The sequence below is a fragment of the Ruditapes philippinarum genome, unplaced genomic scaffold, assembly GCF_026571515.1.
Source record: "Ruditapes philippinarum isolate M1 unplaced genomic scaffold, ASM2657151v2 ctg2148_1_1_1_1, whole genome shotgun sequence".
Taxonomy (NCBI): domain Eukaryota; kingdom Metazoa; phylum Mollusca; class Bivalvia; order Venerida; family Veneridae; genus Ruditapes; species Ruditapes philippinarum.
The window spans coordinates 18,102-45,105 of record NW_026861235.1 but is presented as its reverse complement, the minus strand read 5'-3'; the positions used below and the strand labels follow the sequence as shown (position 1 = coordinate 45,105).

The 27,004-nt window shown below is 32.4% G+C and overlaps 1 protein-coding gene across 6 annotated transcripts in view; it reads right to left on the bottom strand.

Moving 5' to 3' along the window:
- Positions 1-27,004, bottom strand: part of LOC132714973 (unconventional myosin-XV-like) — a 95,074-nt gene that overhangs the window by 58,398 nt on the left and 9,672 nt on the right. For 5 of the 6 annotated variants that reach the window (XM_060697919.1, XM_060697916.1, XM_060697915.1 and 2 more), the window contains exons 5-11: positions 22,051-22,114; positions 21,539-21,648; positions 18,791-18,865; positions 7,784-7,984; positions 4,128-4,191; positions 3,361-3,474; positions 1,469-1,492 (exon numbers count right to left, since the gene is read on the bottom strand). In XM_060697919.1, coding sequence (XP_060553902.1) covers positions 1,469-1,492; positions 3,361-3,474; positions 4,128-4,191; positions 7,784-7,984; positions 18,791-18,865; positions 21,539-21,648; positions 22,051-22,114 — 652 coding nt within the window. The remainder of the gene's footprint in view (positions 1-1,468; positions 1,493-3,360; positions 3,475-4,127; positions 4,192-7,783; positions 7,985-18,790; positions 18,866-21,538; positions 21,649-22,050; positions 22,115-27,004) is intronic. The other variant, XM_060697918.1, reaches the window with a different exon arrangement.

Below are 27,004 nucleotides of genomic sequence, written 5' to 3'. Positions count from 1 at the left end.
TCGTTCTTCAGGCATGGTGCAAAACAGTTGCAACTTATGCAAAGACTTAGATATAACTTTTTCATAGTAGGAGCTGCAACTTTTTTTGCTCATAAGGTTTCTTCTTTACCTAAAGAGGGAGGAAAATGGCATAAAGGAGAGGCAAGGTTTTAAAATCTAAGATGGCATAGTTTCAAAGAATGCTGTATGATACACAGCATTATTAAGGGTCAAATCACCAAATGAAATATAAAGGTTTCATGCTGGCAGGAATATAATGTTTTATTCTCGAATGGCATTATTTTGTGAACAGTGAATAAATTTTTATGATAAATTAATAGATGTATTATGCATGAATGGCAGGGAATTAGAATGTTTCAAATATGAAGTAAAAGGTATACTCATCATCCTTAAAATATGTCTGCATTACATGATAGGGATATAAAAGCATATAATACAAAAGTTCAGAGTCCGATAATAAACTGCACTTTGATTTAATGACCAATTTTATATTAGAGGTGCCATTGACCTTTAACCATTTGTCCTGAACATAGGTGTGACTGGCAAAACACATAAAGGTACATCCATATATTAAGTTTCACTGTAATAGCCTTGTAATAATGAAATTAAAGAGCATAGCATAAAAGAAAACTTAACCAAAAGCTGATGCAGCCAAGTCATGACTCTGATTTTTCTTTGAAAAGGGAAGTAAATAAGATTGCAAGGTTCTGAAAGCTTGTTTAGCTCACATATACTAGAACATGCTTGTACAGAAATGTTTCATTATGCTAAAATAACAAGGTTTGCATTCAAAATTGAAGGGTTTTATGCTATTGTATTATGTTTTATAAGCCATTACCAATGTAGGGGTTTCTGAAATGGTCGGAGCAGATTTTTCCCATGTTTAAAATAGAGGTAGTACATGTATATAATTATATGCATTGGAGAGTTTTATATTGGAACAATTTAATTCCCGTAAATGACAGATTTCAATTACCTGAAATGGCTTGTAGTGTTTTAAATGCTTGCATAGTTTTAAATGTGGGGTTTTATATTTGAGATTTCAATATGAATGGTATGGTAATATTAGGTAGAACTTGGCATGAAAATGGTTGGCAGGGAAGGATTCAATTAAACCTTTATTAAAGTAGAGTAAAATAATTATTAAAACTTAAATATCCAGTAAACTTTGAGCAGTATTCATGTATATCAGACATATTTCTATTTAAAGTAAGTTCATAATTAAGATTGCATAAGCAAATTCAAAATGTTAATTAATTTTTGAGGTATCCAATGCCAAAAACGCCATGTTTACCAAAAATGGAAGAAAAGTTCATGTAGATACCTCAAAAACATTTTTTTTTCATACAATTAACTTATGCCATAAATTATAAAGGTTTAACTGGTAATGAAGGGGGTGGGGTATGGAGAGAATGTAGCATTTGTTTGGACAGTTGATGTTAGCATGCTAGGTGACAAGCAAACTGACCTGGTTATTGTCATCATAACAGCTCTGAAAACAGTCAACAACACATTCATGCAACAAACAAAAATAAACAACAAACAACACCAAGGTATCATGATAAACATTACAACATTAAACAAGCAATATGTTAAATGGAAACATAAGTCAAACATGAAATATGATTAATGAGTAAAAATTCACCGTATAAATTTGATGTGATCGTGCATGTGGAATTATAAAACAAAGATTGCAAGTGTTAAATAGTTTATGACAGAAAATAAAGAGAAACAATAATTCATACAAAGTATCTGGTAATACAAACCATTGTTATTATGCATGGCTGACATTGAGTGAGATAATCGCGAAAACAAAAGAGAAAAAAAAAGAATGCTCTTATACTCAAATAAACTATAAAGGCAATGAAGACCAAATTGCCATCACAATCTTATTTTACATTGTATCATAGTTTGGGGACCTTTCTGTTGAAAATGCGTCGGAGTTAAATCCTATACATATACATGCAAGTGCGTTAACTGGAGTGCAGGTATTAGTTACCCGCACTCCAGAGCATGTCTATTGATTGGCTAATTTTTGCTGGGGTTTACGTATTGTGACGGCAGAGAAAGGGAAAGCAACGGAAATTTCTTATTCAGATGCTCATTCATTGGGGTTTCATATTGTGACGACAGGGAACGTGTTTGACTATGATACAAAAGAGAAAGAACATCAAAACACTCGGCAATCTGATTTATACTCGGGGGGCTATGCCCCATGTACAAATCAGATAGCCTTGTGTTTTGATGCTCTTTCTATTACTTAAACAACAATTGAAAATGGTTAAAGAGATAAAGATAAATTAAATAAAAGCTGGTAGATGGACAGCACACTTGACTATTCTCAGTGCTTGATATTGAAAGAAGTTTGTAAGTTTACAAAGCGGAATAATTCAGTGAAAATTGAATCAAGAGTTATGGTTCTTGGTCAGAGACCTACAATTACCTGTATTACCTTGAAGAAATGGGCAAAGATTCAAATTAATACCTTCAGTGGTTGTGGAAATAGAACTTACATGCAAAACATTCCCAAAGAAGTTTTTACACAAGGATATTCAAGATATATTAGATATTCAATAAATACCCATGCTAGAGTTACAGGTCTTGGAATTTAAACTAGAATTATGATATCTAAGACATGTGTACAGTCTCCAGATATTAATGAGAAAGTGTTGCACAACACTAATACTAGATTGAGTAGGGCAATTTTTCTTTGAATAGTTGAGCTAAAAATGAAAGTATACTATTATATCATGGTTGAAGGTATCTTTATTTTTACATTCATTAAAATTCTACAGCTTACATCTTGTCCCACATAGAAGGTGTGATGCTATTAAATAAAAGCTAGCAGGCTTAATTTTTTTTTCAAATGCTAATAAAAATGAAGCATGCTTACTTTAGTAAAAAGCTTTTGATAAAATTACATGCACAGAAAAATAACTGTAAGTAAGGGGAATAAATGATACATCAAAATATCCCAAAACAGATGTAAATTTTCACAAAATCATTGACTTTTATAAAGGGCATAATTTTCAGCACTGATTAACAATTGCTAAAAATAGCATTACACACAAAAAATTTGTGTGAACTTTTTAATGTTAGCAACAGTTACTGGTGATCAATGTTGCTAAATTCTAGTTAATATCCTTGTTATGAACAATGCTATATTCAAATTAGGGTAAATACATATAACAAAATCAGGTATGGTTGAGTTCTCTAAATGCATCACTTTTATTTTTTCTGTACACAAAAAAAGGTTTTAAAATTTCTGTAAATGAAATAGATCTACTATGTTATTGTTTTGAAGTTATCGGGTCCATTATATTATCCCTGGACAATCATAAGATAATGGAATCATCATACCTGATTTAGGTAGAAATATTTGCTGGCTTGCTGTAGGCCTAATTTCTTCTTCCTGTCATCATCAAGACCTGCCAACAGTTCATAGAACACATGGTAATTCCTCTCCTCTGGTGCCTGTCAATATAAGTCATGTATATTAATATAGAAACATAACACTCAATGATAACTTACTGCATGAACAATAACTATTAATGCCAAAAGGAAATAAAATTTATCTTTGGTGAGCTTTGTTAGTTAAAAGGTCATCTAGTAAACAGAAGGTGTGCTTATACACCTTGATGTTTGATCAAAAATTAAAAATTTATGATGATTTTATACTTATTAAGGAATAACATATGTAAGGTTTTCTTTTTTAACTTTATGCACAACATAAATGTTTGAGATAATGGTAGAATGTCCATATGACAATATTTTTTTTTATTTTCAGCATGTGTTTTTCATATAAAAACTAATATCTGTCACATTATTGTAAATATTCTAACAAGTAACAAATGCGTTTTATAATAATGCATTTAGCCATTAACCTGCTGAATTTCCTAAATGGACTTGTCCAGCTTCCAGTTTTGAAACTGTCCATTATCAATTTTGGGGATATCAAGATGATAGTTTGAAGTTATCAGCTAACAGTGTAGAGCCTGATCAGACTGCACAAATACGCAGACTGACCTAGCTCTTGACTGGTGGCAAAGGCTAATCACTTCAGGTTCAAGCAGGTAATTGGTTTATAAAATTGATTTATTCATTATTTGGTTTTATATGTTTTTTACCTGTGTCACAATTCTTGACTTTTCTAACAGATATTCTGATGTTCTGGCACCAACAATGGATCCCCTGAAAACATAAAGTGTTATACCGTAATAATTCTATTTAGCGCCCGGGCTTTTATTAGAATCATAGACTTTTCGAAAGTTGGGGATGGGCGTTAATTGGAGACGCATCTTCATAAGACAAACTAATTTTCTAAGCAAGGCTTTATAAATCCACTCGCCCCTCATAACTATAAGAAGAAATCGAATCCGAAGATAGAGCGGATGTTGATTTATAATTGCAGACAACGCTAAAGTCGATTTCGGTATCGTAACGTACCGGCTAAAGTCTGTTCTTTTCCGCACTTTAATACCGTGCATGTAGAGTCCGGTATCCGAGCACGGGAATAAAAAATGAGCCTCACGCATTTTTACTGCAAAAATATTATGATTTTTCCCAACGAAATATTTATGTAAGGTTACCAATTAACTCTGTAATCTGGGATGTTCTATACAATTCAAAAAGTCAATGGAATATTTCGAGTCCGATCATTATGCATTTTTTACCCGCCAATATAATTGTTAAAAAAAAGTAAGAATAGTTCTGACCGATTTTACTGACACAAGCATATATGTTCTTAAAGGGATTGATGCGGGATTTTGATATAAAAAGACAATCGTCTATTGTTCAAAATAATTTTAATCAGAACTAATCTCCCATGTTGGGCCCCAATACATTGAACCACGCACGTTGACCTTGCTGACGTAATGAAATAGGCGCGTGTATCTCGGAATGGTTATTTTTTATACATGTATATATATCTTATACACAAAACACATTGAATTATGGCAACACCTATGCTTGTGTCTATAAAATCTGTTATTAAGGGATATCACGTTTACAAATATACATGCCCAGTCGGAACTATACTTCAGTGTAATTTGGAACCAGAAAATGAACATAGTGATAGCGCAATTATCGTAAAAAATAATGGATCTCTTGTTGGACATATACCGGAGGGATTATGTCAGCCTCTTACAAAATTATTCAAAGATGGACTTATTGTAGAAATCAGTGCCGAAATACTTGGAGAACCGCGTTCGTCATAAAAAGGAACTTTTGTAAAAGGTGGTGGCATTTAAATACCGTGTACATATAAACTAAAAACTATAAAAAAAGACAAGAAAAGGGAAGTTCGTTCCTACGTGAAAACGGAAATAAGGAAACTTGAATTGTAAAGGTAAGCTCAATTGTACTCAAATCGGGGGATGGGCGTTTAAAAGGGGCAGTTAATTGTTCAACTTTGGGCTGAAAAATGGCCGTTTTTTGTCTAAAATATGGGGGGTGGGCGTCTATTAGAGGATGGGCGCTAAATAGAATTATTACGGTACATTTAAACTACAATTTTCTTAAAAACAAAATTAGTGATATGAATATCAATATCCTAGTACAAATGTCATCAGAATATCAGTGAAATATCAATGAATTGTAGTGGGTATCTAGAAAACTACAGATTATAGTGATATTCAAGTGGTAGACCATTGAAACCTTGGATATTATCAGTGGACAAAATCTGCTGTGTTTCTATGCCAGTAAAGTTCTAGAAAATTAGTGTCAGTCTACACAAGATTACCAATAAATATATGTAGGTACAAATATTCTTTTATTTTCATATTATATATGAAGTCATTATATTTTGTTATCATATCACTGGTAGCCAATGGGTGAAAACAAATCTTTTTACTTTATGATTTATAAGTCATCAAAAGACAGACTATCTCCCTACACACATTAGTGAAACATTCTAATAATTTTATACTAGGAACTTCTGCTACCAACCAAAAATCATTATTAAATGGTAACATTTTGTTTATTTTCCAATTATTCATGTCAAATATTGTCAATAAGAAATAATACTAATAAATTATTCATGGAAGTTATAACAGAAACTACCGTATCATTATACTAGAAATAAAATGAAAAGAGTCTTGGAAACAATGGAGAGTCAATATTGACAGACTATCAAGTATTTATGTACTTTCAAAATTACTACTGAACTATAAAACTATCCAGCAATATGAATACAAGTGCCAGCTGTCTCTTATTTTATTACTACAGTCATTTACCGCTCAATTTTGTTCCCATCGATTTCTTATTTAATTGCTTTATGATGTAGAAAATAACACAGAATCAATAGCAAACAGTGTAAGGGAAACCTATCAGTTCAATAAAGTATAAACAACATGATATATATCAGTAATCAGTCAACCATTTCATCAACATTGATTTTTGATAGGTACATCAACTATGTATATCGTATTTGATATATTTTTTCCACGGGACAATCAGTATGTCAGGTCGCAAAAATTGATTATAGTCAAACAGAACCTTGATAATTATAACACATTGACATACGATATTTTATTTAACCTGTTGAATTGGAGAGGTACACCCCACTGAAAGAAATTTCATCAAGATATCAACAATAAAGGTGCACTTGACAATAACAGAAGATTGCTTGCCATGACACCGTGGGCAATTGATGACTTCCATATTGGTAACTCTCTCTAACATTGCTCTCATGTTAAATTTCAATTTCTATATAACTATACTAGACATAGGTATCATTAAATTCTACTTAAATTCTGTCATAAATGCCCTCAGCAGGTCATGTCTATGATAGGCAGGTCGTGTCTGTGATAATCATATCTTTATTTTTTAGTTGGGGTTTATAATGTCACAGCAGCTCTATAAATGTCATATTTTCCCTTTCCAGTTTTAGTGGTAGAGGAAGACCTCCTACATTATTTAAGGCACAACTGGGCACCTGATTACAACCACCAACCATTCACAATGTAAACATACATTGTCCACTGCCTAACTCATTTATTATTCAACTTAGAAAAGCTTCAAAGTTCCCCAAGTACAAAAGACAAGTATATGCTACCTGTCAACACTCTACACCATTGGATTTCCAGTGGCAATATCTCCCAAATTAGGACAGTCAGAAATTCATAGCAAGATAAATCTATTACACATATCCAGGGGTGAAAAAAAAAAGCCATAAGAAGACCAAAATTCATAAAAATATTCAATGCTGACATCAATTACCAATGGCAAATTTTCGCTCAAATAAGGCAATTAAATAAAAGATGATAATAACTTCATAATGGAGTCAACTCCATTAACTTGCCACAGTAACTTAAGTTGTATTTTATCTTCTTTTTTTTTTCAAACATAAACAAATGCTTTGTTTTAAACCTTGAGTTTACAAGATTCATTCTCACATCATACAATAAATGACTCACATTTATGCAGCTTTTTGCCTTTTGTCAAATTAACCAAACAAAAGGCCACAATTAATATCTTGTTTGTACCAGTACAAACATTATAGAAGCTTTACATCAGTTGTCATTTACAAACATGTATAATAAATGAGTTTTTGAAGCAAGCTTGACAACACTTCTGAGATGAGTTTTATTGAAGCTTTTTATTTTTGAAATCAGAACAAATAATTATCAAAATCTGATATCACATGATAATGTAATGCAAGAAAATTCCCCCATAACAGCAAAATCCAAATCAGACATGGCCAAATATTAAGATAAAGAAACAGGAATAGTACACTGAAAAACAAGTAACATTACACGATGTTTATTCCATACATCATACTTACATTTTAAAGAACACCTCAATGTATTTCCCAAATCTGCTGGAGTTATCATTCCTGATAGTTTTAGCATTGCCGAAGGATTCTAGTAGAGGGTTAGCCTCGAGAATCTGTTCAGTGATAGTGTTGCTACCGGACTTGTTGACCGCTGCTAGATACTGCATGATTAACTTGGTAGCTTCAGTCTTACCACTACCACTCTCACCACTGTAATTATAATTTATTATGTCTTACTGTAATATCTTTAAAATAATGAATATAAGTAACACACAAGGATGCACTATGATGTTACTTTGACAAACATAAATTTCTATACAAACAAACATAAAAACATGGTCTTACTTTGAGGACAAGAAGGAAAATATATTATTAGTCTCAATGACCTTCACCCTGTAAAATCCCAACATCTAATATACAAATAAGTTAATTAATTAAAAGAAGGTGCTAAATGAGAAATGTAAGTGTGATGGGGCAAGGGAGGCAGACAAAAAGACAAACCAGTGATGGGGCAAGGGAGGCAGACAAAAAGACAAACCAGCAACTATAATTAAGCTCAAACTTAAAACTTTTGGAAGCATGTAAATAGCTGACTCTTTCATGCATTAAACTGTTGGTCCTGAGAAATCAATTTATAACAACCTTTGCCATGAAGATATAATTAAATCTTGAGACATAACAAGCATGTGCAACTCAAAGGCTGCCCTACATCAGAATAAAGAAGCTACAAAATGGCAACTGATAATTACTATATGAAGAAGTTTGTGTTTGTCAACTTCCAACTATACTGTTTAAACAATCTTAATCCAGTACGGCCCCCTTGTTTGAACTTCAGATGATCTAATAAACTTATATAAAATCAAATGGCTGGACCAACTCCACTATACAAATATTTACACAAAATAATTGGTATGTCGAGCTTTTGCATTCTTTAGGTTCATTTTAACACTTTAGATTGTGAAACAGTTTTCCTAAGTGAGAAATTGAAAAAATGAATGTAATAAAAGATCTCCTTAATGAAAATTTCATATAATTTGTTATTTGTAAAGATTTTGACAACTGAATACCAACCGAGGAATGTGGAATGAAATTTTTCAAATGAAGAAAAATAAAGATAAGTGCCTTGTCCTCTTTTAACAATAAAGCTTACTCATGTTTTCATTTAAAATCCACAAGATGTATAAGTATGAGAAAAATATGACTGCTCAGTTATTAAACAAGAAAACAACAAGAGAGCCATGATGGACCTGTATTGCTCACAAAAGATGCTTTTATTTGTTCCCAAGATAAGACTATTGAAACATTTTTCCTCCTTTAGTTTTGATGTTCCCTAATAAGGACAATAACAAATTTATCTGAATTTCTTAAGCACCACTAAAACAAGTGTTAATTAATTATAATTTATATAATAAAATCTATATACTTTGGTTTAAAAAAATAATAATTTAAAGACTCTATTTTTAGAACTCGCATCCTATCTAAAAGATATTCTAAAAGTAGCTTAGAAAATTTATTTATTCAACCTTGATGAAGGACCATATATACATGTTTATGATAACATCTAAAGTTGGATAACTCCATTGCTGCTTGACATAATTATGTAAAGTTTAACAAGATCATTATGATTCTTTTGTAATCAAAACCCTTGTCTCGTAGGTTATATTGAAAATTAACCCTTGTCTCGTAGTCGTAGGTTATATTGAAAATATCAAAAAATTTCAATCCCACAGTGATAAAGGGCTGGCAAGTGCACCAGATTGATAGAAAGGCTTCCTTTGCTCAGGAATAACACAATACATAGATAAACTTAATTGAATGATAGAGGGGTGAGCTATCTGTTTTACGTTGCTGTAAAATATTGAAAACCCTGTGCAGTTGTTCTTTTTACTTCTTCACTTTATCACTTTTTTTATATGCAATGAGATGTTTTGAATTGTTGTAAAGAAAGACTTGATTGGAAAACGGGAGGAAAAATTATATTTTAGCATCATTAAATAAGCCAGGTATTGATCAAACACTTATTGCTTTTTTAGATCTGTATAGATCTTGAACTTCAGCACCTAGCACCTGAGGAATGGAAAACCAATTAAACAAGATATGTTTGTAAAACATGTATGCCCCCTATCAGCAGCCAATTAGTCATGTGATAAGGTTATTATGCATGACGTCTGACCCAGTGATCAAACAATTAATAAGGGTTATAAAGTATCTACTGGTCATGACCTTGACTTTTGACCCCTTGACCCAAAACTCAATAGGGGTCATCTGCTGGTCACGACCAATCATCATACAAAGTTTGAAGTTCCTAGGCCTAGGCGTTTTTAGTAAATTGATCAGAAACCGTTTTTACCTACAAGGTCAATGTGACCTTGACCTCTTGACCCCAAAATCAATAGGGGTCATCTGCTGGTCATGACCAATCACCATGCCAAGTTTGAAGTTCTTAGGCCTAAGGGTTCTCTTATTATTGATCGGAAACCGTTTTAACATACAAGGTCAATGTGACCTTGACCGTTGACCCCAAAATCAATAGGGGTCATCTGCTGGTCATGACCAATCACCATGCCAAGTTTGAAGTTTCTAGGCCGAAGCGTTCTTTAGTTATTGATCAGAAACCGTTTTTACTTACAAGGTCATTGTGACCTTGACCTTTGACCCCTTGATCCCAAAATCAATAGGAGTAATCTGCTGGTCATGACAAATCACCATACCAAGTTTGAAGTTCCTAGGCCTAAGCGTTCTTGAGTTATTGATCAGAAACCGTTTTTACTTAAAAGGTCAATGTGACCTTGACCTTTGACCCCAAAATCAATAGGGGTCATCTGCTGGTCATGACCAATCACCATGCCAAGTTTGAAGTTTCTAGGCCGAAGCGTTCTTTAGTTATTGATCAGAAACCGTTTTTACTTACAAGGTCATTGTGACCTTGACCTTTGACCCCTTGATCCCAAAATCAATAGGAGTAATCTGCTGGTCATGACAAATCACCATACCAAGTTTGAAGTTCCTAGGCCTAAGCGTTCTTGAGTTATTGATCAGAAACCGTTTTTACTTAAAAGGTCAATGTGACCTTGACCTTTGACCCCTTCACCTAAAACTCAATAGGGGTCATCTGCTGGTCATGACCAATCATCACACAAAGTTTGAAGTTCCTAGGCCTAAGCATTTTTAGTTAATTGATCGGAAACCGTTTTTACCTTCAAGGTCAATGTGACCTTGACCTTTGACCCCTTGACCCCAAAATCAATAGGTCATCTGCTGGTCATGACCAATCACCATACCAAGTTTGAAGTTCCTAGGCATAAGGGTTCTTAAGTTATTGATCCGAAACCATTTTTACCTACAAGGTCAATGTGACCTTGACCTTTGACCCCTAGACCCCAAAATCAATAGGGGTCATCTACTGATCATGACCAATCACCATCTAAAGTTTGAAGTCCCTAGGCCTAAGGGTTCTTTCATTATTGATCGGAAACCGTTTTTACCTACAAGGTCAATGTGACCTTGACCTTTGACCCCTTAACGCCAAAATCAATAGGGGTCATCTGATTGGTCATAACCAATCACCATACCAAGTTTGAAGTTCCTAGGCCTAAGGGTTCTTTTGTTATTGATCAGAAACCGTTTTTAATTAAAAGGTCAATGTGACCTTGACCTTTGACCCCTTGACCCCAAAATCTATACGGGTCATCTACTGATCATGACCAATCACCATACCAAGTTTGAAGTTCCTAGGCCTTAAGGTTCTTTAGTTATTGATCAGAAACCGTTTTTACCTACAAGGTCAATGTGACCTTGACCTTTGACCCCTTGACCCCAAAATCAATAGGGGTCATCTACTGATCATGACCAATCACCATACCAAGTTTGATGTTCCTAAGCCTTAAGGTTCTTTAGGTTTTGATCGGAAACCGTTTTTACCTACAAGGTCAATGTGACCTTGACCTTTGACCCCTTGACCCCAAAATCAATAGGGGTCATCTACTGATCATGACCAATCACCATACCAAGTTTGAAGTTCCTAGGCCTTAAGGTTCTTTAGTTATTGATCGGAAACCGTTTTTGCTTTTAAGGTCAATGTGACCTTGACCTTTGACCCCTTGACCCCAAAATCAATAGGGGTCATCTACTGGTCATGACTAATCACCATACCAAGTTTGAAGTTCCTAGGCCTTAAGGTTCTTTAGTTATTGATCGGAAACTGTTTTTGCTTTCAAGGTCAATGTGACCTTGACCTTTGACTCCAAAATCAATAGGGGTCATCTACTGGTCATGACCAATCACCATACCAAGTTTGAAGTTCCTAGGCCTTAAGGTTCATTAGTTATTGATCGGAAACCGTTTTTGCTTTCAAGGTCAATGTGACCTTGACCTTTGACCCCTTGACCCCAAAATCAATAGGGGTCATCTACTGATCATGACCAATCACCATACCAAGTTTGAAGTTCCTAGGCCTTAAGGTTCTTTAGTTATTGATCGGAAACCGTTTTTGCTTTCAAGGTCAATGTGACCTTGACCTTTGACCCCTTGACCCCAAAATCAATAGGGGTCATCTACTGGTCATGACCAATCACCATACCAAGTTTGAAGTTCCTAGGCCTTAAGGTTCTTAAGTTATTGATCGGAAACCGTTTTTGCTTTCAAGGTCAATGTGACCTTGACCTTTGACCCCTTGACCCCAAAATCAATAGGGGTCATCTACTGGTCATGACCAATCACCATACCAAGTTTGAAGTTCCTAGGCCTTAAGGTTCTTAAGTTATTGATCGGAAACCGTTTTTGCTTTCAAGGTCAATGTGACCTTGACCTTTGACCCCTTGACCCCAAAATCAATAGGGGTCATCTACTGGTCATGACCAATCACCATACCAAGTTTGAAGTTCCTAGGCCTAAGGGTTCTTTAGTTATCACTCGGAAACCATTTGGTCTACGGACCGACGGACCGACGGACCGACAAGTGCAAAGCAATATACCCCCTTTTTTTCAAAATGGGGGCATAATTATCAAATATTTGGTTCATAAAAACCTATTGATGATTATTTTCTTTTTTAGGTTTTGGGGGTGATGTAGATATCAAAAGACCCAAAATACCCCAATGAATTAGAACAACTGCACGGGGTATTCAATATTTTATAGCAACCTGTGACATTAGATAGCTCACTTGTCTATCATTCGAGGTTTATCTATGTGGTAAATATATATGTTTCTTCCATGTCTTGACAGGCTAATAACAGAAAATAGGCATATAATACCTATCAATGACTATAATTGTTAACAGCTATTTATCTTATGATAGGACATCTTATATTTTAACTTTTATAAAAATACAAAAGTACAATTGATGATCTATTAAATACAGATTTATCATATGCCTCATGCAGGAATGTTTTATAAACTGTCATATCATATTAATGGTCTTTATTTATGACACTCTAAATCATTCAACTCTCAAAATTGAGCATTTTGCAAGATTATTATTACAACAATTTTTGTGTATGAATTTTGAAACCTTGTTACTCAATTATCAATTCAAGAAATAAACCATGATATAGCTATGATGCAGGTTCTGTGCTAGTTTGGTTCAAATAAACAATCCTGAACAAAATAATCAGTAACAACTGAGACAATGGTAATATGTATGACCCATCCATTGTAACAATTATATTTTTATAATTATCATCAACATTAAAGGTACTACATTGTACAATAGATACAATGGCATTCTATGACATCATTTAAACAAAAAACAATTATTTTTTATTATGGCTACTATTACTTGAAAAACACTTTACTTAGTATTTGCATGGATCATGTGATACTCGAAATTGCACAAAGTCTAAGCATAACTTAGTGACATAATGTTTTATTGTCTAGTATATATGTAAATCGCTGTATGTTTATAATCACTGTAAAAAGACGATTTTATCTGCAAACTCATAACTTGAAACTAAGGGATGATCAAGTGGGTGAACAAATAGTGTTTTATGATACTAAATGTTTTATTTGGTTGAAACCTAATAAATTTCATAGAAATAATAAAATAAAAAGGTTTGTATAAACATGTGCACATTTCAAAGAAAATATTGTTTATCTATTGCCTTGATTGCTGTATTTTCTTCTTTTAGTTAGGTAAGCTCTGTTAAGTTCACACCGCGACATATCACCCTTGTTGTATTTTATTTCAGCCACAGCCTTATATCAACATTTCGTCACATATTACCAACTTAGATAAAAATTGCATGGAAACATAAGAAAATGCCCAAATCAGCAAATATGAAAAGGTTACTGGCTCAGTTTGATTGAACCTGTTCATGGACATGAGTGATAAATATAATCTACAACAACAAAATGAGCATGACCAAAATTAAGTTAAGTGCAATGCCCTTAACTGACTCAAGATTTTTATAAAAGAAATAAATTCCATGTCTTCATAATAACACTGATGTAACATGTTCAGAAAAGTTCATTGAATTAAGACGGTGTTTCACTGAACCTTCAAAAATATAAACGCTAAGTGACAGTGAACATAAATGGAGGGTAAAAGGAGGAAGGAAAATTTGTATGATGTATTTCTCTGACATGGAAATGACATGTGAGGTAACATGTAAGGTTACATGCACTCAATGTATTGTACAAGTGAAATGAGGCAGGTGTAAGATCATTATCATGAAGGTGAAGTTTGCGACTCTTACCTTGTCATATACAGAATTCAAACAGATCAATTAAAATAACTATTCACTGAAGCAAACAAATGCAAGTATGCATTCATCGAGGCAACAAACTAGTAAATTTGCAAAGTCTTCAACAAAGTGAATCAACGTTGTTTTAAATTTACACCAAAGTCAGAACTCAATATATATATAACAAAAAGAAAAAGAAATAATAATGATTATTTATATCCTTTAAATATTTGAATCACAATAAAATGAAACTTATTTATGGTTCAAAATTAAGCTGGCTTTTTTCAATGAAAATTGATAAGGTAAATAAGGTATCTTTTATGTCATCTAAACAGTTTTGTTAATATTTTAGTTTCTGAAAAGTAGAAATGGACATAATTTGTTTCAATCTCTAACAACCACAACTTCTCCTCTAAAGACAGTCATATTTATTAATTTAAAAGTTTTAATGTCTTGGATACTTAATTTTTGGCTGATGGGATTGTAAAAAAACATGATGTCACTGTAAAAGTTGCAAATTTCTTAGCTGTACTGGTAGGGGCATTTTCTGCAAGCATTAGGTATTGGTATCAAAGTGGAACCACTAAACCTTTGTAAAGTAATTATCTTCCATGCTAAAAAATGTTGATGTCTTTGACGGGTTTTAAACCCCCTATTTAGGTGACAGGCAAGTGTTTTCAAATCTGATATCTTTACCATTTACCTCAATACCCTTTCCTGATATAAAATCTATAAAGTTCATGCAGACAGTTTTCACTATATACATGTATAGTTCACAATCGCAGACAGTTTTCACTATTTACATGTATAGTTCACAATCTTGGTGGTACTAGCAGTAAAACTTAAATTAGCCATGCTCATCCTGAATGGTTAAACTAATAGAGAACACAATCTTTTGTTGTTTTGTATTTTTCAAGATGTATTTTGAGATTTGTTTGGGAAGAAGTTGTTATCAGTATTCAAGAGATACTTGGATATCTCAGGCAGAACCTATTATAGTACTCAACACAGTATGTACATGATTTATGGTTGTAAAAAAACAATATCATACTATTTCAAACCTAAACAATAGCAACCTATAAATCTTTTGAGGACAATTCTTCAACAAAATTTACATTTTAAGTAAATAATAGGTATGAGAAAAAGTACTAAAGTCTATTCTTCCATTATAATAATAGAATTAAGTTACGATAAATCAAAACCATTAAAGACACAGCCTAAGCTATTATAATACAAAAGATTCGGCTCTTATCTACATTGAAATCTCAGGAATTTCCTGTTTTCCTTGTTCAATTCACCTGTCAATAAAGCATGCAGTGATATGGAAAGGCCATGGTATTTCTGGTCTTTATATTCAAATAAAAAAAGAGAACATTTCTGAATGTTGTCTGCCCTTTAATAAGCCACCTTAGCTAAAACATAAACAAAATTATTACATAATTATAGATTAATATTATATAATATGAATAGGGGATATCCCCAGAGGTGTTAATAATCAACATGCAAAATGCAATGTAACCTTCACTACTGCCTTATTATATTGTAAATTAACATTAATGACTACTTAATAGCAAAACATTTCAAAATTGCTATATTTGTAACTATAAACATAACAATATGCTTATTGAAAATTAAATAGTTAAATGTAGATACTCTAAAATACCCAAAATACAATCATAAATAGTTTAAAGTCTGCTTATAGCTTTATATTTCAATGTTATTACTAAAATTCAAGGAAGGATATTTTTTAAATTCTGATTATTAAGTTCTATAAGCACAAAGAACCATTAACAGAAGCTCCTTTTGCGATTCAAATACTAAATATTTCTTTCCTATATTTCAACTGTTCTTTTTCTATATTTCAACTGTTACTTATCTCCTAATTTATTTATAAGCTCTGGTCTCCTTATATTAGTTCATCATATACACATAAAATATAGGTGTTTTCAACTCCCCTTAAGGCTAAAACACAATGCAACATTGCTATGAATGGGCCATCTAAGTTTTCTGTATGAAAAGAAAAAAATTGTTCTTTTCAAACTGTTCGTTTAGTACTTGATAATTCTCCAAGATTCCCCTTGTCATAGCTTTTGTCCTCGGACAAGGTAGGTGACCTATTGAACAAGTTAGACTGATTATGGCCTAATTGAATTTTTCATTGAAATTCTTAATTATCGCAAGATCGCTTTACAAGATTATGTAGGATAATAAGTTGCTGGTAAAATAATCCTGGTAGTTAAATACACTGTAGATGTTGTTAACAGATAATTCTGCTTGTTTGACACTCAAAACTCATTAATAAAACCTCAAGACTGAAAATTACCTCAAATTGTGACTTGTTACTTTTTTTTAAGTAAATTGTTGTAAACTTATATAGGTTATAATTACAGTGTACCAATCATGGGGTGGTTGCTGGGGACTTCTACAAAATTCTGCTCCATTAGATGCAAAATTGTAAAATAGTAGAACACATTAAATTAAACAAATTTCTAGGAAATTTATAACGTAACTGATTGCAGCTTCTAAGAAAAGTCATATTTGTATATATAAATAACTGTATGTAAACTAGAATTTTGATTTAACAGAGATAAACGATTTTCATACACCTACTACACGGAATTTCTATAATTTTCTTCTCATTGTGTACTTTGAGCAATTCATTAATAGTATTATTATGGATTTCAGTATCAAAATACAAAGCTGACTAGCCACCATTATGGCCTTGTAATGTTCAACAAAGAACAAAATGTGTCCAAAAACTTAAAGACTTTCATCATGTTTCTAGGGCACACTGACATGTTCATGTTGCAATTTTATATTTCAAACCAGAAAATAAAGTCTTTAAGACACATCATTACTGTATGATACTTTCCTAACAGGTAAGAACCATTCATCAAAATTTCAAAACATATGAAAGTGAATGAGCAGGCCCAGAACTTATTGTTTGAGTTGGAAGTGTTAGCAATTTTAAGGTCAGGCTATATGAAACAAGAATACCCTTAACATTGATGGATGTTAACTAAGAAAAGCTGACAAAGTTAAGAACAAAGTCTTATTATTAGGATATATAGTAGTTTCAGTAACCTGAACCATAAACCATTTAGAAGAAACCCCACCAAATGAGAAAAATTCAAAGAAAGTACCAACACATAAATTATCTGAGACATGATCAGTAGATAAATGACCATGCTATGAGATACAGTAAGTAAGACAGAAGAAAGAATGGAAGGATGGACAGAAGGACAAATTAGCAACTACAATAAATGCTTCATCAAACTAATTTAAAGCATAATAGTGTCCTAGTTACAAAATCAAGCAGACAATCATTCAGACAGGACAAGAAAAATAAGGTCATTGACCACTTAGATAAGCTTAGCCTCATCAGAAAATAAGTCTCAAGCAGTGGGTAAACCTCAATTAATACAAGCAAAAAATGTAAGTACTTATTGGTCATAAAGATGGATAGAACAGGCAAAGATTTTCCCAAGGTAGTTAAATACAAAAACATGGAGAGCCATTGAACAAACTCATCAAGCATTACAGCTCTGAATCAAGACAAACTGGGTAATATCTATCCCTCCTTATTCATACAATTCATACAAAATTGAATGAAACTAAAGATTCTAAATAAAACCATAGATTATCAATGAACTAAAAGCTCTCTAACTGACACAATTATGATAAAGGATTTTAGTTTTTGTTCACACAAAAAAAAATGTAAACAGAAATTCAAGCGGAAATTAACAATATTATTTTATCAGAAACATTTGTTTCCTTCACATGAAAGGGTTTTGCAATTTATTTATTCTTTAAATAGATTGTGGTAACAGAAGGTTTTTGGGTTCAATTTACTTAACACATTGAGGCTTAAAGACTAGTTAGATCAGAGTTTAACCCGCAATCTGTTTGAGAATGTAACTTTCAGAAAGTTGCAGTTGTTCTTTTTCACAAGTCCTAATTTGATGATGACAACATGAATTGACATTTACAGAGTTTGATAAGACCAACTTGAGCCTACAGATAATTGCATGATAGAGACTTCTTTGTAACAGATATTCCCAACAGCATAAGTATTTATGTTACAGCAAAGTCTACGGTCCAAATATTCACAGCCTGCCCACTAAATAAAACCACCAATTTTGCAGACTTGTTTTCTGAAAGTCTAAATTATGGGCGTGGCTTTTTTGTAACAATGTAAGTTAACAAAAATTGTTAAATACACTTCACAATCAACAGTTAAGAATGCCTCTTTTTTGAAGAGGGAACCCTACTTTTACAATAGGGACCACCACCTTATACAAGAGATAAATTTAAAGAGACAAAAGGCCTTGTGTACCTGATAACAATGACTTGGTTTTCTGTGTTCTTCATCATCCGGCCATAGGAAGAGCTAGCAAGAGCAAATAAATGTCTGAAATGAAAAATAAAATATCAATGTTTACCTTCTTATATTGTACAAAACTGTTTCACACTGTGATATGTGGTGATAATTTAGACAAGATATAAAAAATCTAAGTTTTTTATCTTTGCTTTTTGTTTTTTAAATATATTACATTTAACATTATTATCCAGTCCTGAGAAACTATACATTATAATTCTTGGGCCTATAAAGCATGGATCCTAAACTTAATACATTACATTAAACACCCACCCACTTATTTCTACAAACCAACAAAACACAACAGCAGGGTGAAGTTTTTTACATTGATGACTTATAATAAACCATAGCAAATCATGATCAAAATGATCATTTAGTGTTCAGTCAACACCCTTGGAATTACAATTTATAGATAGACGCAAAGCGGCTTTTGATCATATAAAAACATTTTGCTTCATCATGTAACTATAATTAATAGTAATGACTTGATAACATGAACATAATCGGGGTCAAACACATGAACATAGGTAAGGGTCCATGATATGAACATAAATAGGTGTCAAACACATGAACATAGGTAAGGGTTCATAACATGAACATAAATAGGTGTCAAACACATGAACATAGGTAAGGGTTCATTACATGAACATAGATAGGTGTCAAACACATGAACATAGGTATGGGTCCATAACATGAACATAGATAGGTGTCAAACACATGAACATAGGTAAGGGTCCATGACATGAACATAGATAGGTGTCAAACACATGAACATAGGTAAGGGTCCATGACATGAACAGAGATAGGTGTCAAACACATGAACATAGGTAAGGGTCCGTGACATGAAAATAGATAGGGGTCAAACACATGAACATAGTTTAGGGTCCATGACATGAAATAGATAGGGGTCTATCATATGGTCATACATAGGTATCCATCACCTGAATATGGGTAGGTGACCATCATTTCAATATAAGAAGGGGCCCTCACATGGACATTAGGGGTCCATTACATGAACAAAGGTAGGAGTCCATCACATGAAGAAAGGTAGGGTCTATTTCATGAACAAAAGTAGGATCTATAAAATGAACAAAAGTATTAAAGGGTTCAGCACATGAAGTACTGTACTGTTATGGTCTATCACATGAACAAAAGTAGGGGTTGATCACATGAGTACAGGTAGAGGGTTGTCACAAGAACATATGAAGGTGACCATCACATGACCATAGGAAGAGGATTCATAGATTAGTCCAGCTTTAAATTTAGAACAGTTCATTGTGTATATAAGAGATTACAATAAAACAATGCTGAATAGTAGTCTGACATGACTTTTCAAGTAGGACCTGTGTGCAAGTCACTATTAACACTTACAGTCAGAAATTAAGTAAATATCACCTATATACATACATCATGTGATATACATCATCATGTATATAATAATCAAGTTTAACATAAAATATGACATACATCAGGTAAGTGCCACTTGTAATGTTTAATCAAACACAGTGTGTTAGATATATCATTAAACCAAATCAAATACACCACTCAAAAGTATATGCCAATTCAATATACAATTTAAAGAAAAAAATGTACCTTAGTATGTTGAATTGCTTTTGAACACATATAATATTATGTTTTTATACATAATAAAAAGATTTATTATATGATCTAAATATATATAGCTGCAATCTCATTGGTCCAAACAGTAGTCAACCGAACTTTTTATAAAATCATATTCACTGGGTGTTGTATCATATTCACTGGCTGAATTGGATTTTCCCAGTCTTAAAATAGATTGAGACTCATATTCAATTATCATACACCGTAGACTGTTAATTACGCATGTTAATTAAAAATAAGTGTTGCTTTTTGTTCTTTATGGCAAATTTCTCAATTAAATATCATTACTTTACTATTATACATAAAGGCTACACCGCAATGATGAGTGTAAACTTGAATTATTTTTGTATGCGCAGCGTTCGAGTAGTCGTTGCACGCCTAACACGTGCGTCTTTTAATTTGTACATGTATATAAGGTTGTACTTTTTGTGATTTTTTTTATATTTCTTAGCCTATTCATATAATAAAACAATTATTGACTAGTGAGCCATTGAATATGATGTGATATTCACCGGCAGAAAGTCATATTGACCTCGGCTATTGCCTCGGTGAATATCACATCATATGCAATGGCTCACTTGTCAATAATTGTATAATATTTATCGGTGTAAATTAATGCAGTAGTAATGCAGATATTCTATTACAAATTCTAGCTGAAATTCTGTTGACAAACAATATGTCATACAGAGCAAAATAATCTGTAAAAAGAGCCAAGTATATTTTGAAATCGTGTGAATCTGACCTGAGTTTGTCATGGTATAAGGCTTTGAAATACAAGTATATTACCTGTGCATATTTTTTTCTGCATAAAAGAAGCCTTATTGTTCTGTTGTCTTCTATGTGTATGTCATTGTACCTGCATTCTTTTACCAGTACTTCCCTGTTCTCAGTAAAAGTAACATCTAATTTTACTTGAACCAGTGATCAGTAATAGAACTGTATCAGTGAAGGACATACATACATATAGAATTAAAACTGAATTTTCATTTACAGGATCCATGGACCTAATGTTGTCCCTAACTGAACTTACTCTGTAGTCTGCTTATCTCTGGCAGACAAGCAAAACTAGTATGTGTAAATACTTACGGGGGTAGGGATCCAATAGGCTGCCCCTCATATCTTTTGACCATGTCCAGTCCATAGATGTTAAACATATGATACGGGTTGACAGACACCAAAATACTGCCACAATATGTCTGAAATAAACATTTGTTATTCATCAGATTTTATATGTAAACATACAACAAACTTTTAAGACTTTTACACTTAAACATATATATCTAGAAGATTCTTTGCTGGTTATCTTAGCAACAGGGTAATGGCAACTATTCAGTGTTTATTTGCATATGTCAATGATTAACTAAATTCACCTCTTTAATTACTCTTAATAAACTAAATAATACAGAAGCTCTGTTAACAGTTATTAAATCAAATGTTTCATGTTTATTTTCTCTTTTATAAGATACAGACAATCTTTCTGTCACCATAGTAATGAAGTAAGCATTATGGTGTCTGACTGTAAATGTATCCGAACAAACTGATGTTTTTTCTGATGACCTAAGAAAAGTGAAATAGTTTATTATTTCATGTCCACTTACATATATCTGGTCATATTTGTATCTAGCTTGAAGGTTTTCTAGAATGGTTCTCTCATCCAACACACTGAAATAAAATAATGGACACAGTCAATATTAAAATAAATAATTTAATCACAATAAGAATACTTCAAATTCTTCAATTCAACAAACATAACACACTAGATGAAAACACAACAGTTCACTTCATTATTTACATATTTTGACTGACAAGTCAAAATTTACAGATAACAAATAGTCAAGTGCTTCAGAGTAGTCAAATTAAACATTATTTTAATACCCTGCTTTGAAGGGCTAAGATGGACCACTTCTTACAATATTTCAAGCATGAGAAAGCACTTTAAAGGAAAAATACCATTCTAAGGATAGAATAGCAATCAGTAATTTGAGCAAAAATTAAAGGAATAAATAGCTGCAATCAAAGCCACTAACCATTCCAGGAAAGTCAGGCCTTAAAGATTTATAACTGAATCAACTATTTCAACACCTGACAGCATCACATGTATAATGTACCCACATGTAAGTGATGAAAAAAAAGTCAAGAATATTTAGTACAAAATTCTCTACTATTTACAGAATTTATGCAATGAAAACAACCATGACTATATATAATATATACAATTAACAGTTTAAATCACAATTTTTGCCAAATAAATCTTGTAAAGTGAAATAGTATAAGGCTGCTATGCTCTACTTATTACCACATTAGATATTTTTTTAAAGAGATAGCTTTACATTCATGTACATCTAAGCTTGAAATATCATTTGAAATTTAAAGTTACAAAAAGATATTGTGAACTTTAAAGGCAATAGTAACATAACTTATTTCATTCTGTTTCTTATCTTATATTGTGTTTTGAATCAATTTAACATCACAGCTACCTCAGTAATATATTGACAGAAAGTTACCTTAATATTTGGTATTACTACTAACATTTTTTTTCCAAGTATGTTCAACAACTGAACACTTTTTACAGTCATGGGGAACAAAATAGTTTTACACATAAAATTGTCACAATTGTACAATTGCAAAACCCGAGTACACAAAATCACCACCCGCAGGTCTGTAGTTCTTTAGTCCCACCTGTTGGGCTCAAACCGAATCTATGGCAAAATCATTAATATGTCACAAGGTGAGAAAAATGTGCAGCCTGACCAGGACTCAAACCTATGACTTGCGAAAATCTTTTCTGCAACACTCTTTTCTGAGCAACCTTGTTGCTTACACATTTAATCTTTCCTATTAGTGATCAGTACAATATAGTGACATACAGCACCCCTATATTTGAAATCATTGAGAACAAAATTAATCAACTTCCAAAATGTCAGACTCCTGAAAACAACACTTGGCACCAGGTCTATCGGGTAAACTTAAAGCTGCTGCTTACACATTTTCTACTTTATCACTTCTATATCTAGCTAACATCAATATTAACATATCTTAATATACATGTGGGGGGTTTCTGAGAAGAGCAATTCAACATTCAAAGAACAAATATTGAGATGATAATTATTGTTTTGCAATCTTGAGATAATATTATCATGTTACATTATAAGAGACGACATGCTGTTTATTTGAGACTTTGTATAATATTTCACAATTAATTATGTATGATGCCTGATATTTATCGTATCTGTTTTGGACAATGACTGAAGAAAGAAGAAAATATCTCATTACTTTTTCCTTCTGTGTAGACTCGGGGTTCTCAAAATTTCGAGTTTATGTGATTTTTACTGAACAAATAGACACTGCATTCCATACTATTTTTATACTATTGTAGTATCATATTAAAAGTATCAGTGACAGAAAAAGCAAAGTCAAGTTAATCTTTGGTGTGCTTTTTTGACATTCCAGCAATGGTGTACTGGTGTCAAGTAATGAAATGTATCTCCTTTAAATCTCAAAACAAACAAAACAAAGAAAACAATCAAAGATATTTAAACAATAAAATGAATAATTGTTATTAATTTAACAGTTATGATAAACTTCTGACAATTGGGGCTCATCTTGTTCAGGGAAGTTTCTATTGACAGATTTTACTGTTTAAAACACTGCCTTTGATGTAATAGAGTATAATTACACTGAATAATTTATCTCCTATCTTTTCTCGCCCAAATCATCGATTAATATTTGATGAGCTAATTACATCCCTTGTTAACTGTCACACCTGTCGTCTGCTAATCATTGGTCTTAAAACTTGAAACAAAATTCCTGTTTTATTTACCTTTTATTTTCTCTTAAACAGTGGTACAATCGTTCCAATAAAAATACAATTAAAAGAAGAAAACAAAAACTGAGATGAAGAATCAACAATGTTGTATCATATGCCGAATGTACAAAATTAACTACTGATAAAACAACAACCTGTTTGTTCATAAATCAGTTTTTGTTTGGGAACATCTTCAATGCATTTTTTATCATTTCCTTTCCTTTCAGCTTGTCGATAAAAACTAGTTCAATATTTTTAGCTAATCAAAATAAATGTCAACATGCCTGTCTAATAATTTTTCAGTAAGGCAAAGATATAGAGAGATCAAAGGTATCAGAAATTTCAACCAATTTTATTTTAATCAAGGCGGCTATCAACAACTAAAAGTGATTTTCCTCTACACAAGTATTGAGCCAGGTCAGACTCAGTACCTGGTGTCCTCTACACAAGTATTGAGCCAGGTCAGACTCAGTACCTGGTGTCCTCTACACAAGTATTGAGCCAGGTCAGACTCAGTACCTGGTGTCCTCTACACAAGTATTGAGCCAGGTCAGACTCAGTACCTGGTGTAAGATGAAGAATATGACAGCTAAAATTCATACATGTGTTTGTTTATATTCATATGCATTTTTATTTTAAAATTCAGTTAATTTAAGCAAGCTTAGTTGTATAATAATTTCTAAGAACGTTTGTTTGTTCTGATTGGGTTTTAAATCACGGTCATATGGCGACTTTCAAGCTTTACCGGTGGAGGAAGTTCAGAGCATTATTTCAGGCACGAACTGGCAGTTGAGTAGAACCACCGACGTTCCGTAGGCTAGCTGGATAGCTTCATCATATGAAAGAATCAAAAGTCCCTGTCGGGATTCAAACCCACAGCGGTGAGGGGCAAGTGGTTTCTAAGAACGTATATTTTATCACTTATGGGCCTGCTTTCTGGAACTTACAAGAAATGGTGTTATAAAAGGAAACATGATTTAAGTTTGATTCCAATTAAGTTAAGATAAGTTACGTGCTAAAACTATCAATGGAAACTTGTTCTAACAATGTATCAAATCCATCCAGAAAATAGTACAAAGATGATTGCCTTCGTCCTTCACAACAATTTAATTCTCAATAATGACTTTAAAATCTGTATAACTTAAAAAAAAATCAAAATGATGAAGCATTTTTAATATAAAGAACTACCTACAGAAAGTGGATATTTTTCTTTAAGCTTTACCATCTTCACACAATAATATAATGTTTTCAATGTTTTAAAGTACAATTTAATGGATTCTCATCAACAAGTTTTAGATTATCTCAAAAGATTATCTCAAAATCAATTTACTATTGTTACAACAGCTTCAGCATAATATGAGTAATTATGACCGAATAGTGAAATAATACAACATTTTTGTTTGCTGAAATGTATTAAAACCAAATAGACAACAATATACATCAATCATCAAATTAACCATATTTTAAAGTTGTATCTTCATTTCAAGTTGAAGCAATATTTTATGATACATTTTGTGAAATTTATATCATAATATTTGGAGATGACTTTGAAGTTTATTAAGAGTTACTGAATTGAACCAAGTACTATATGTGGGTTTGAGTCCTACCCGGGTCACAACCATATTTACTTAATTGCACCAATACTAATTAGTTCTGGGAAGCAAAAGTGATTAATTATGTCGCAAGAACTTGTTGATCAATCTATTCTAAGATAAATATGTTTAAACTAATATCGTACCATTGTAGTACACTTTTCATGAAAAGACAAATCTATAAACTATCATAATAATATTGTAAAATTTACAGAACAAAGAAATTTAATGGATTTTGGATTCAAAACAGTGCTACATTACAGGTTTGTTACCATACTGTAGTGCGCTCTACTTAAAACATTTTCAGATGCTTAAATAATCTTTACCCAATGTGAACCAAAAATGGTTACCGGCTTCGCTACAATCTTTAAATTTTCACCTTCACCTAACATTGTTAATGGACATTTCCCAAAGCGCATTGAGTCACTTTACAAAATTCAGCATGTTATAGGTTAAAATCATTAAATTTTCTATGTACCACGACAGAAAGCATGGACTGTGGCATAAAATCATCAAACCAAACCTACAGTATTTCATTTTTCTAAAATTCTTTTATATCTGTTTTAAATACCTTGAATTGTTTTCATGAAGAATCAACATGGTCTACATTGACATATATACTTTGGACAAAGTTTGCTCTGGAATTTATTACTATTTGGAACAAATGCGAATCTCTGTAAATTTTGTTTTATCCTATGTTGAAAACTGGCCACATTTTTGTACAACTAATCAGGCATTAAACTTTCACAAAACATACCAGCAGGTCAACAGTGTGTGTAAAGTAATTAGCACTTTATTACATTTCAATATAACTTATATCAGCCCAACATTTACGTATAAAGTTGTTACTTTACACAATATAGTTTAAATTGACTTTTTGGTTCCAATCTAATACACAAGACCAAGTTTTACCAATTGCATGTTTTCATTTCATATTTCCCTATTTTGAATATTTTGAATGTATGCCAAATACAATACTTTCTTTATCTACTATGCAAAAATACATAATACATTGAAAAGCACTTCTTAATAGAAAGTCATTTGATCCACTTTTACATACACATTATCAGCTGAGATAAGATTTTTGGACGTTTTTTATTGAATAGTAAAAATGGTATAGTGTCTTCAAAAGCATTTAAAAGAACATTTACAATA